The sequence below is a fragment of the Dreissena polymorpha genome, chromosome 7, assembly GCF_020536995.1.
Source record: "Dreissena polymorpha isolate Duluth1 chromosome 7, UMN_Dpol_1.0, whole genome shotgun sequence".
NCBI lineage: Eukaryota > Metazoa > Mollusca > Bivalvia > Myida > Dreissenidae > Dreissena > Dreissena polymorpha.
This window is the reverse complement of record NC_068361.1, coordinates 15,421,296-15,434,295: the sequence shown is the minus strand read 5'-3', so window position 1 is coordinate 15,434,295 and position 13,000 is coordinate 15,421,296. Positions and strand designations below refer to the sequence as shown.

The window sequence follows — 13,000 nt, the reverse complement described above, 5'->3', positions numbered from 1 at the left end:
ATTTATTTCTTACATGCATAAAAGCCACTATTCATTAATATTATTAATCAATTTTGCATTAATATTTTGAATACATTTTGCAGAAAACTGTTGTTTTGAATGGCAATGATTGAACAACTAAAATTAATACATTGATATTTTCAAACGAAAAAACTTCATAAGTTATAATTTGTATAAATACCTCTGAACCTCTGAACAATTTGAAAACTGTGTATTTTGCTTGCATGCAAATCTTGCTTGTGTTGCTGGTTTTTATTAAAATGTCTGCAAAGAAAATTTTACATAAACACATATAACTTATTATTCTTAAAACTGGGCTTAAGGCATATGTGTAAAGTGTCGTCTCAGATTTGCCTGTGTAGTAAGCACAGGCTACTCTAAGGTAACATTTTTCACTCAAACTTAAAATTCCATAAAAGTGGAAAATGTCAACCCTGATTAGCCTGTGCAGACTGCACAGGCTAATTTGGAATACACACATGCATTAAGCCATGTTTTTCCATAACAAGACTCTTATTTACCAACAGACAAACTCCAAGGGTCAGGTGACGGTGAAGTCATCCGTGTTGAAGCAAATGGAAGAAATCAAGGAGGAGACCGGTCTCACATGCTGCATCTGCAGGGAGGGATACCGCTACCAGCCCCAGAAGGTGGATACTTGAGTTGTATTAGTGGCTTTTTTGGAAAACTGGACATTATGCATGTGCAGCCCCCACAGGCTAATCAGGGACAACACTTTCCGCTTTTATAGATTTGTTTTAAATTGAGGCATCTTCAAAATGAAAATCCAGTCTAGACTGAAAGTGACTGTGATGTCTGCACAGGCTAATATTTTAATGTTTATTTTTATTTTGTTTTATTTTCATGCCCAAAAAGGCAGTGTATTCATTGCCTAGTATCAACTTGTTGTTTAGTTCTTTCCTTTTAAAAGTTTTTCTTTATGTCTTGTATGCAAACATTAAAACTCGGTAAGATACTTTTGTTAGATTATCCAGTAAATCTGAAATCAGATTTAAATCATTTCGCTGCATGCGGACATTGGCAAAGATGGCATACACTGCATACAGACATTTGAAAAGCTATCCTAGGTTCTGGCAATCTATTCTATCGCCCTTCTAGGTTCTGGCAATCTATTCTATCGCCCTTCTAGGTTCTGGCAATCTACACTTTCACAAAGCGATGCGTCTTGGACGAGTTTGAAAACAAGCAGCGGAAGACGATTGGCTACACGACCGTGTCCCACTTCAATGTCATACATGTGGACTGCCACACGGCTGCTGTCAGGTAGGTTACACTGCACTGTTTGTAAAGTTCAGCCCTGAAGTTTGGGGTTTTCATTATTACCTTTATTTTCATACTGTGATATACAATAAATGTGCTAAACACAAAAGAGGTTTATTCTTTTTATGCCCCCAGATCGAAAGATCAGGGGTATATTGTGTTTGGCCTGTCTGTCTGTCTGTCATTCATTCATTCATTGTGTGTGTCCCAAAACTTTAAACTTGGTTAAAATTTTGCAATAACTTTTGCATTATTGAAGATAGCAACTTGATATTTGGCATGGATGTGTATCTCATGGAGCTGCACATTTTGAGTGGTGAAAGATTAAGGTCAAAGTCATCCTTCAAGGTCAAAGGTCAAATATATGGCTTCAAAGCGGCGCAATAGGGGGCATTGTGTTTCTGACAAACACATCTCTTGTTTTGTCTGAAGAAGTCTTTTAAAGAATTGTAGCAGGAAATAGAAATTCATCTAGAAAACATCCCACCCAGCATTTGCATGCAGTATGGTGAAGATTAGAAAAAAAAACTGTTGAATCATATCACATTTCATTCCGAAATATATGGTAAGCCATGAAAAATCATGTGACTTCTGTTTTATTATTGGTATGTCTAGTTAGCTCATCTATTTTTTGAAAAAAAATTATGAGCTATTGTCATCACCTTGGCGTCGGCGTCGGCGTTGGCGTCGGCGTCCGGTTAAGTTTTGCGTTTAGGTCCACTTTTCTCAGAAAGTATCAATGCTATTGCATTCAAACTTGGTACACTTACTTACTATCATGAGGGGACTGGGCAGGCAAAGTTAGATAACTCTGGCGTGCATTTTGACACAATTATGTGCCCTTTTTATACTTAAAAAATTGAAAATTTTGGTTAAGTTTTGCGTTTAGTTCCACTTTTCTCAGTGAGTATCAATGCTATTGCATTCAAACTTGGTACACTTACTTACTATCATGAGGGGACTGGGCAGGCAAAGTTAGATAACTCTGGCATGCATTTTGACAGAATTATGTGCCCTTTTTATACTTAGAAAATTGACAATTTTGGTTAAGTTTTGTGTTTAGGTCCATTTTATTCCTTAAGCATCAAAGCTATTGCTTTCATACTTGCAACACTTACTAACTATCATAAGGGGACTGTGCAGGCAAAGTAATGTAACTCTGACTGGCATTTTGACAGAATTATGTGCCCTTTTTATACTTAGAAAATTGAAAATTTGATTAAGTTTTGTGTTTAGGTCCACTTTATTCCTACAGTATCAAAGCTATTGCTTTCATACTTGCAAGATTTATGAACTATCATAAGGGGACGGTGCAGGCAAAGTTATGTAGCTCTGACTGGCATTTGGACGGAATTATGGGCCCTTTATACTTAGAAAATTTAAAATTTGGTTAAGATTTATGTTTTGGTCCACTTTACCCCTAAAGTATCATAGATATTGCTTTCATACTTGGAACACTCACAAACTATCATAAGGGTACAGTAAAAGGACAAGTTGCATAACTCTGGTTGTCATTGTTATGGAATTATGGCCCTTTTTTGACTTAGTAACTTTTAATATATGGTTAAATTTTGTGTTTCGATCCACTCGAAGTATCAAGGCTATTGCTTTCAAACTTCAAATACTTACATGCTATCATGAGGTTACTGTACCTGGCAACTTGAATTTTACTTTGACCTTTGAATGACCTTGACTCTCAAGGTCAAATTATTAAATTTTGCTAAAATTGCCATAACTTCTATATTTATGATTAGATTTGATTGATACTTTGATGAAACTACTCTTACCTGACATACCACAATAGACTTCACCCAAACCATCCCCCGTGCCCTCCCCCCCTCCCCCTCCCCCCCCTATTTTTTTTTTTTTTTTTTTTTTTTTAAGATCATCTCACAAATGACCACCACACCCTCACACTATACCCCCCCCCCCCACTCCCCCCACCCCCCCCCCCCCAATTTTTTTTTTTTATTTTTTTTTTTTTTTTTTTTTTTTTTTTTTTTAAGATCATCTCACAAATTATCACCACACCCTCACACTATACCCCCCCCATTTTTTTTTCAAAACGGTTATGTTTGAAATACCGTCCAACCATCGATTTTTTTTTTTTTTTTTTTTTCGCTTTTTTGGAAGATAATGTAATAAATGTCCACAACCCCACACTATACACCCTTCTTCACTCCACTCCTCCCTCCTTTGTGATTGAAAATGAGAGTCCCTTCACCTTTAAAAAGAAAATAGATGAGCGGTCTGCACCCGCAAGGGGGTGCTCTTGTTTTGTTTTGTCATACCTTTTTATATATGAAATGGTGTATCCAATGACAATTCGTGCCAGATCATATGGTATGAATTATTGTATGCAATTCAAACTCCCTGTAGATCCTAAACATATGAGCCATGTTTTGCAGGCATGCCAGAGGTCGTGAGGAATGGGAGAGCGCCGCCCTACAGAATGCCAACACCAAGTGTAACGGCCTGCTGCCTCTATGGGGGCCACAGGTGCAGGAGTCTGCATTCGCTACATGCCTAGCCAGGTAAGGTTTGCTCCTTGTCTGGCCAGGTAAGGTTTGCTAGGCGTCCGGCCAGGTAAGGTTTGCTAGGTGTCTGGCCAGGTAAGGTTTGCTACTTGTCGGGTCAGGCAAGATTTGCTACTTGTCGGGTCAGGCAAGATTTGCTACATGTCTGGCCAGGTAAGATTTGCTATGTGTCTGGTCAGGTAAGGTTGCTACATGTCTTGCCAGGTACGGTTTGCTCCTTGTCTGGCCAGGTAAGATTTGCTATGTGTCTGGCCAGGTAAGATTGCTACATGTCTGGCCAGGTAAGGTTTGCTACATGTCTGACCAGGCAAGGTTTGCTGTGTGTCTGGCCAGGTATGGTTTGCTACTTGTCTAGCCAAGTAAGGTTTGCTACGTGCCTGGCCAGGTAAGGTTTGCTACATGTCTGGCCAGGTAAGGTTTGCTAGGTGTCTGGCCAGGTAAGGTTTGCTACATGTCTGGCCAGGTAAGGTTTGCTCCTTGTCTGGCCAGGTAAGGTTTGCTATGTGTCTGGCCAGGTAAGATTTGCTATGTGTCTGGTCAGGTAAGGTTTTTACATGTCTGGCCAGGTAAGGTTTGCTACGTGCCTGGCCAGGCAAGGTTTGCTACATGCCTGGCCGGGTAAGGTTTGCTACTTGTCGGGTCAGGCAAGATTTGCTGTGTGTCTGGCCAGGTAAGATTTGCTATGTGTCTGGTCAGGTAAGGTTGCTACATGTTTGGCCATGTAAGGTTTGCTATGTGCCTGGCCAGGTAAGGTTTGCTACATGTCTGGCCAGGTAAGATTTGCTATGTGTCTGGTCAGGTAAGGTTGCTACATGTCTGGCCAGGTAAGGTTTGCTATGTGCCTGGCCAGGTAAGGTTTGCTATGTGCCTGACCAGGTAAGGTTTGCTACATGTCTGGCCAGGTAAGGTTTGCTATGTTTCGGCCAGGTAAGGTTTGCTAAGTGTCTGACCAGGTAAGGTTTGCCACGTGTTTGGCCAGGTAAGGTTTGCTATGTTTCGGCCAGGTAAGGTTTGCTATGTGTTGGCCAGGTAAGATTTGCTATGGGTTTTGCCGGGTAAGGCTTGCTTCGTGTCTGGCCAGGTAAGGTTTGCTACGCGCTTGGCAAGGCAAGGTACATAAATAAGCCAGTGTTGTCGCAGATTAGCCTTGTGAGTCTGCACAGGCTAATCAGGGACAACACTTTCTGCTTGTATTGTCTGTTTTGGTTAAAAAAAGTATCTATTTAGGGCAAAGCAAGTTAAGGAGGAAAGTGTCCCCCCCCATAAACCTAGAGCAAGGCTCATACATAGTCTGCTTATGTTAAGTGTCTGACCAGGTAAGGTTATGCATATGTGCTTTTTCCTCGCGTCTGGACAGTTCAAAATGGGTGGGCAGTCGTGTTGTCAAACTGATGGTTACCCGTTAATATTTTTAGTTTAGATTGACCAATCTTGGTTAAACTTTGGATATATTAAGCTAGCATTTATACTTAGTTATCCCCCACCATAGGTCGAGGGATATTGTTTTGGCGTTGTACGTCCTTCTGTCTTTCCATCCGTCCGAAGCCATATCTTGGAAGTGCTTTGGCGGATTTCATCGAAACTTGGTATATATATATGGATAAGAGGAGGATGCACGCCAAATGGCATTGTACATCATCTGTTAATAATGGGGTTATGGCCCTTTGTATCTTGAAAAAATGCTTTTTTTAGTGTCAAATGTAACACTTTTGTGCCCAGAAGCACATTGGTGGGGGATATCAATTCAACGAATTTGCTTGTTTGGTCTTGTATTGGGGCTAGTCTGTCAAAGAGCACTGGTACTTACAGTTTAAGCTCAATAACTTGAGTTTTGATTGGGATATCGCTCTGAAATATTGTGCGTTGATAACTTACATGAAGCTTGAGATTTTGATTGCATGATAAGTTAGTATGGTAAAGGTTTAGGTCACTGCTACTTAAAATAGAAAGAAAGCTCTTATGTGGTTTTGGTCATAATTTTAGTTTCTATTTAGCAATCTTGATAAAACTTACTACATACCTTGAATGGGATTGTATTTGGGGCCAGTCCAGTCAAGGTCAGGTTCACTTTTAGTAGACAAAAATAATGTTTCCTCTCCATAACATTAGTTGGAGCTGGGATGGAGGTATTGCAGTTAAAGTTACATGCACACTTGAGGCCAGTCAGGTAAAGGTGTGGGTAGCTTTTTCTTCGGACATATTGTGCTGAAATTTTGTGCATATGTAGCCTTCAAATAAGCATAGCATGGAATTGCACAATTCTTTATATTAAATGAACAACTAAAACATGGAAAATCTGGTTTCTTGGCATTGACCTGGTTCTTGTCTGTAAACAACCATTTTCCAGTCTTAATAAATGATTCATACACGAACAGTGCAGGAGTCAGCCTAAGCTTTGTGTATAGCATGAAAGTTATTTTTGTTTTTAACATATCAGATCAACTATCCAATTTATTGATATTTCCAGACACAACACTTATCTGCAAGAGTGCACGGGCGTTCGTGACCCGAATTACCAGTTCAGTGTTCACGATGTGAAGTTGCTGCTGCAGAAGTTTGCGGAGGAGAAATCATTCAGTGACGACAGTGGCGGTGGTGGTAGACAGAGCAACATGCACCTGCTGCCATTCATGATGCATATGAGTCTCTATGTCATCAACACGTACGTGGGGGTGGGGTGGAGTGGTGGAGAGTGGATGGGTGTGGGGGTGGGGTGGTGGAGAGTGGATGGGTGTGGGGGTGGGGTGGGGTGGTGGAGAGTGGACGGGCGTGGGGGTGGGGTGGTGGAGAGTGGATGGGTGTCGGGGTGGAATGGGATGGTGGAGAGTGGATGGGTGTGGGGGTGGGGTGGTGGAGAGTGGATGGCTGAAGAGTTACCATGAATTTTGGTTTTAAAATATATTAACAGTGCTGTTGGAAAAGGGCGTTTGATTCATCTGCTTAAATTGTTGTCCCATATAAGCCTGTGCAGTCCGCACTTAGATTAGCCAGTGAAGACAGCACAGGCTAATCTGGGAAAACGCCTTCTGTCTAGACTGTATTTTCATTTAGAAGAGAATCCCTTTTTAGGATACCACTATGAGACAGGCTGTCTCAGCACTTTATGCACATGCATCAAGTCCCGTTTTCACAGAGCATGGTTTATATGGTATTTTATATTTGAAAATGGCAAGGAAGAAAATATTTCAAAAACAAAATCTTAAACAAGTAGTTCTGAAAAAAGTTAAGTTGCTGAATATGTTATTAGAGCATGTTAGAATTGTATTTGTTTGTCTGTTGTTTAATACCATTTTCCAGTATGATTATATATAATTCCTAACACTAAAATCATACAAAATTTGAAGTCTAGCACTCCCTTTAAAAAGTTATGAATAGCAAGTACATTCCCATTGTTTTATAAATGCTATGATTTTAGAACGCTTTTTGTTGTCAAGACAGGACACCAATTCAGCATGTGATTTTCAGTACAGTGACGGAACAAAATACATCTACATTATCAATTATGAATAAAATCAAACAGCTTTACATGTGATATGTGAATGCTAATGGCTATAACTGTGTCCTTTTTTTTTGTTTGCATTTATTGAAACTTCTTCTGTTTATCCAGTACCCGTTCTAATAGTCGTGAAGACAAGAATTTGAACAATTTCTTGGAGGCCCCTCGTGACAAGTGGATTGACAGCTGCTTTGAGGTATGTGAATTATAATAATTATGATTATTATATTATAATAATTTAAATCATAATTATAATGAAATGAAATAATTATAATTAATATTTTTATTGTTGTATTTTTTTATTAAATTAATAATACTACTACTAATAATAATAATAAAAATAATAATGATGATAAAATAATATACATATAAACTCTGTATTATTGCTGTTAATGTTTGATACAAGTTTGTACTTTTTCAGAATAATAAATATTTTCATTATTATCATAATTATTGAAAGAATAATAATAAAAGTAATAATGATAATGAAATAATATAACAGGTAACTCTGTTTTATTGCTGGTAAACTTGTTCCCTTTTCTTTACCATATAATGCGTGAAATTATATCTGACAACTAACTCCGCATAATGTTTACAGGCAGAGTCTGCCCCATACTGGTGTGTGATGGCCAGTCACCTGCTGTCCCCTGACCAATGGAAAACCAAGAGGGTTCAGCTGTTAGAGCGACTTCTTGTTACAGCCCATATTCGAAATGTGGGGTCACCAGGAAGTAAAACGTGAGTTTGGGTTTGAAGGCCTTTGTTTTTCTTGGCAGATTTCTTGATTTAAAAAAATCTAAATGTAATGTTCAAATTATGTTTAGATTCACAGGCATTTTTAATGAAATTTAAAGAAGAGAAATATTATACAAAATGATACCTGCGTGAAGAATTTAACGTAAAGAAGTGAAATGTACCAAAAATCTGTGTGATGAAATGGGTATTCCACTGTTTTTGATTCCCTTTTAATTACATTTAATAAAGTGACATTTTAGCTGCATTTGTATTAAAACCAAGAAATTACTTCATTGTTCTAATGTTAAAAGTCCTTCAAAATATTGCAAAAACTATTACTATTTACAATGCAAGAAAGCTGCAGAAAAACATAATTAATGGTTTATTTTACTTATCTCATGGTCTTATAACTTAAACACTCATGATAAACAAAAAATGCCAGTACACTGAAATACAAAAATATTTTTATAATTTTATAACATAAATAAAAATATGAACGGCGCTCTTGAAAATTGGACATTTCATGCTTTTTGGAACTTAAAAAAAAATCCAATCTTGGCAAAAAGTGTCGTCCTATGCTAATTTGTGTAGACACTTTGCGCACACACATTCAGCCCCGCTTTTCCAGAGCGCAGCTCATGTATTAAATGATATATTACCGAAGCCTGTTTGATCACTGCAGGGCTCATGTATAAAATGATATATTACCGAAGCCTGTTTGATGACTGCAGGGCTCATGTATAAAATGATATATTACCGAAGCCTGTTTGATCACTGCAGGGCTCATGTATAAAATGATATATTACCGAAGCCTGTTTGATCACTGCAGGGCTCATGTATAAAATGATATATTACCGAAGCCTGTTTGATCACTGCAGGGTTCATGTATAAAATGATATATTACCGAAGCCTGTTTGATCACTGCAGGGCTCATGTATTAAAGCGGGTATATACGATCTTGTCAAATATTTAGTAATAAATATAAAATGTGTAATAAACGTATTATACATATATTTCAATATAAACTAAAATAAAAGTTAAGAAGAACATGTGTCGAAAAATGCTAAATAAGCCAGATATTTAATTCTGAAATCGAAAAAGGCTGTACAGCCGAATTCGCCGGCATATATATCATGCATGTACGATGTGAATCTAAATTTAGTTTAACGGTTCATTTGAAATTTCTGCAGCGATATCGATTCATACGACACATGAACACTTACAAAAATGACGAATGCGTCGGTTATTGTAGGAAAATAATTACGAATTATCTTCGTCACAAACGGCTCGGGGCGCTAATTTGTATTTGCTGTATTTTATGAAATTCGTCATAAATGTATCATTTTTCTTGCATAGTGTGTGTTATTATAACATATTTGTATCAATATTTTACAATTCAGCACATATAAAAATCGTATATACCCGCTTTAAATGATATATTACCGAAGCCTGTTTGATCACTGCAGGGCTCATGTATTAAATGATATATTACCGAAGCCTGTTTGATCACTGCAGGGTGTCAGACAAGACTGTTAAGGAATACGCAGTGTACAAACCATATCTGGTGTTGTTTGGTCTTGTTGATGGAATGTATCGCTATATCTTCAAGGTGAGTATTTGGTAAACATTTGACATCCGACCATTTGATGAACAAAAATGTTCAATCTTTTCTGACCGCTATTATTGCAAAATTCAACAACAAACAATATAAATATTAAAGCTAAATATTTGTTGCCTTTAATTGTGGCAAAAGCAATTAAGTCTTATGATAAATCAATGTATTTTATTTCGATACTATATCATAATATGGAATGTCACAGGTCTCCTTTGAAAGCTAATACGGCTATTGCAAATATATACTGTTTAGCGGGTAATATAAATGAATTACCTTGTTGGACAAATGGCCTCCCTAATATCAGTTGACAACATTCAAACTTGAAGGAATTTTTTTGTTATAATTGTAAGTTGTGCATGTGCAGTTTCCATTATCCTATGTTAAAAACATGAAAAGACATGAACACTTTCAATTTCTCTAACATTGTTACTACCATCTGCTATATTATACTAATGCAGCTTTGAGGGTGGGAATATCGTACTCATAGCTAATGTGACCAGCTCTTGCTAGCCTTTCCATCATCAGATTTCATAAAGTCAATCCATTTTTCCCGTCTCATTTCCACAGAATGTCACCATACAAGAAGACGACTGGCCTCGCAGTCTGGCTGACTATGTCCGCAACAGCGACAAGGCAGTGCTGGAGTCATGTGACCGTCTGCTGGCTGCCTATCAAGACGAGATGTTGCCCTGCGAGTCTCTCGCCGAGTTTGCAGACGTACTGGGTGAGTGGAGAATGTAGAAAATACGTGAGGAACAGTTTACAATAAGTCTAATTAAAGCACAAAACAATCTTGGAAGGCTAGTCTCATTTACCATTTGCCTTTATTCCAGGAATTTTTTGAAGATATAAATATTAATGGATCGACATGTTTATGTTACCCGGATATCAAACTCTGTCTCATAATTTTATTTAGTCTAGTATATTTCTTAATTTTTACTAAATAAAACATGTTTGTTTTCCATTAGGCTAAAAAGTCACATGTGTTCTAAAATAAATATAGCAAATTATTTTAGTTGATTCATGGGTAAAAGGAAACAAGTCTTTAGACCAAAAGGTACTATAAAAATACTCCAAATCTGGTAAATTAAATGTTTTCTGAAAAATATATTCTTTTGTATAAATATGATTATTTTTGTATAAATATGATTATTTAAGTATAAATGTGAGTTCCTAAACCGAATGTTCAGCTTTATTTGATAACTGATATGCAATGCAATATTAATATTGCATTGTATATTTATGCTATCTAAATTGTATAAATATGATTTCCTGAACAGAATGTTTAGCTTTATTTGCTAACTTGATATGCAATATTAATATTACATTGTAGATATATGCTATCTAAAAAAAAATTGTATAAATATGATTTCCTTAACAGAATGCTTAGCTTTATTTTGATAACTTGATATGCAATATTAATATTACATTGTACATAAATGCTATCTTAATTTAGCAGGCTGGTATCTATCATTCTTAACTCAGAAGAAAATGTATTCAAATAACATAAGTGCCACGCTCTTTTGAAAACAATCCTGTTTTGTTACAGAACTACTTGAGGACATACCTGATCCTGATAAATTCCTCAATGATGCCGTACAATCATTGCCGTAGTGTATGGGTCAAAGGACATCAACTTACAGCTTGGATATTTGACTATTTATATGACTTTGTGGTTCAATTTATTTCAAAAATTGTTTCAACTGTGCATTCATGCCTCCAAAGGTTATTTTGTGTTGATGTGATTTGAAGCAACAATGAAAATTATTATGTATTTGACAAAAACTGTCTGCTAATAAATGCCATACTGAAGAAAAAATGCATTAATTGATTAACTGGACTGTTCTGTGTTTCCTGTTTCACCTGAATTTTGTTTATTTTTTTGTTTGTGAATTTGGTATTTTTTGTTTCCTTGCTGTGGATTACATGTATAATTATCAGAAAACGAATCACCGGTAAGGTGTTACTTATTGATGAATCGGTCTATATTTTAAGTACAGAAATGTTAACTTATTGATGAATAAGTTTTATATTTTAAGTACAGGGTTGGTGGCAACTATTGTCAAGTTATATGATCTTTTGTTTAATATAAGTCATGTTTTTGAATTTTATTTTGATTTCTAAACATGGTTAATTAAAAAATCATTTAAAAACTTTACTAACGGATTGAACTTCGGCTATTCATATTCCTTGAAATCATATGAACCATGTCAATTATAACAAAGGATATGTTATTATCGTCAATGTTTGGCATATTTTAGAAAATCTAGTGGTAAAAACAATAGACTGAAGGTTTGCATGGACTCGACCTTTTCATAAATATGTTAATTGTTGCTAGCTATTCTTTCAATTATTAAATTCAATTCCCTATATATTAAGTATCAAAGGTTTGTATTGTTTATTACGCATAATTGTTTCTTCTTAAATATATACATTGGTATATGAAGCCTTATTAGAAAAAAATAATTCAATGTGGCTTTTATTGTATTATCGTTTTTTATATGTGCTTTTATGTTAATGAAAGACCTACGGATACCAACATGTAAGATAATAGATGTCCATGAAAAAAGTATAATACTGTATACATATTTGTTTCTTTCCACCATCGAAACTTAACATATTTTGTGCCAATCCGAAACTTTTTTTGCTATTCCATGTAGAGTTTTGAGCAGATATTTTGCTTCATTTGATAAACAAATGTTATAATCTCAGTGGAAAAAACAAAAACAGCTTTTTGACCTAGGACACGATTTTATTACGAACAATATAAAAATTTTACATGTAAAGCAGATATTGTAACCTTTACTTTGCTGTACGGTTTTCGATAACGGAGACTACCTGGATGATTCTTCGTAGATGAGCTTGTCTGGTGAAATATGGATTATGCGCTTAATAAATAAGTGTTCTTTCACAAATTGCTGTTGTTGTTCGTGTTGTTTGTGTTTTTTCCAAACGACCATGGTATTTTAGAATATATACACAGTTGATGTTCGTGCATGATCTTGTGATGATTACATCTTATTAAAATTGGGAAAAAGTATGTGCTTTGTTTTTCATCGAATATGTTTTTCGCTGACGCTGTAAACTGGTAAAAGGAAGTTCCAGAAGTTACAAATAGATCGCTCTCTCGATCAACCTCTGCACAGACATTTGACTTGAACCAGCATAGCATGATCAAATCATTGATAACCAACCATGTGATGATAGCCGAGCCAGGTGGTAAAATAATTGTCGTATTTTCATTCTTACTTTGTATAATAAATTTATATTTTATTTTGAACCTAAACTAATGCACAATTTTAAAAATATAAAAAAAGAAATGATACTTCTTTTAAT

The 13,000-nt window shown here is 36.1% G+C and overlaps 1 protein-coding gene across 3 annotated transcripts in view; it reads left to right on the top strand.

Annotated features, from left to right (window-relative positions):
• LOC127838381 (E3 ubiquitin-protein ligase UBR4-like) overlaps nucleotides 1-12,579 on the top strand; it is a 179,398-nt gene extending 166,819 nt beyond the window's left edge. For all 3 annotated transcript variants that reach the window (XM_052366097.1, XM_052366098.1, XM_052366096.1), the window contains exons 102-110: nucleotides 528-650; nucleotides 1,151-1,284; nucleotides 3,690-3,815; nucleotides 6,286-6,480; nucleotides 7,426-7,510; nucleotides 7,913-8,052; nucleotides 9,565-9,658; nucleotides 10,232-10,388; nucleotides 11,214-12,579. In XM_052366097.1, coding sequence (XP_052222057.1) covers nucleotides 528-650; nucleotides 1,151-1,284; nucleotides 3,690-3,815; nucleotides 6,286-6,480; nucleotides 7,426-7,510; nucleotides 7,913-8,052; nucleotides 9,565-9,658; nucleotides 10,232-10,388; nucleotides 11,214-11,278 — 1,119 coding nt within the window. In that variant the 3' untranslated portion in view covers nucleotides 11,279-12,579. The remainder of the gene's footprint in view (nucleotides 1-527; nucleotides 651-1,150; nucleotides 1,285-3,689; nucleotides 3,816-6,285; nucleotides 6,481-7,425; nucleotides 7,511-7,912; nucleotides 8,053-9,564; nucleotides 9,659-10,231; nucleotides 10,389-11,213) is intronic.
• Nucleotides 12,580-13,000: the final 421 nt, after the last annotated feature.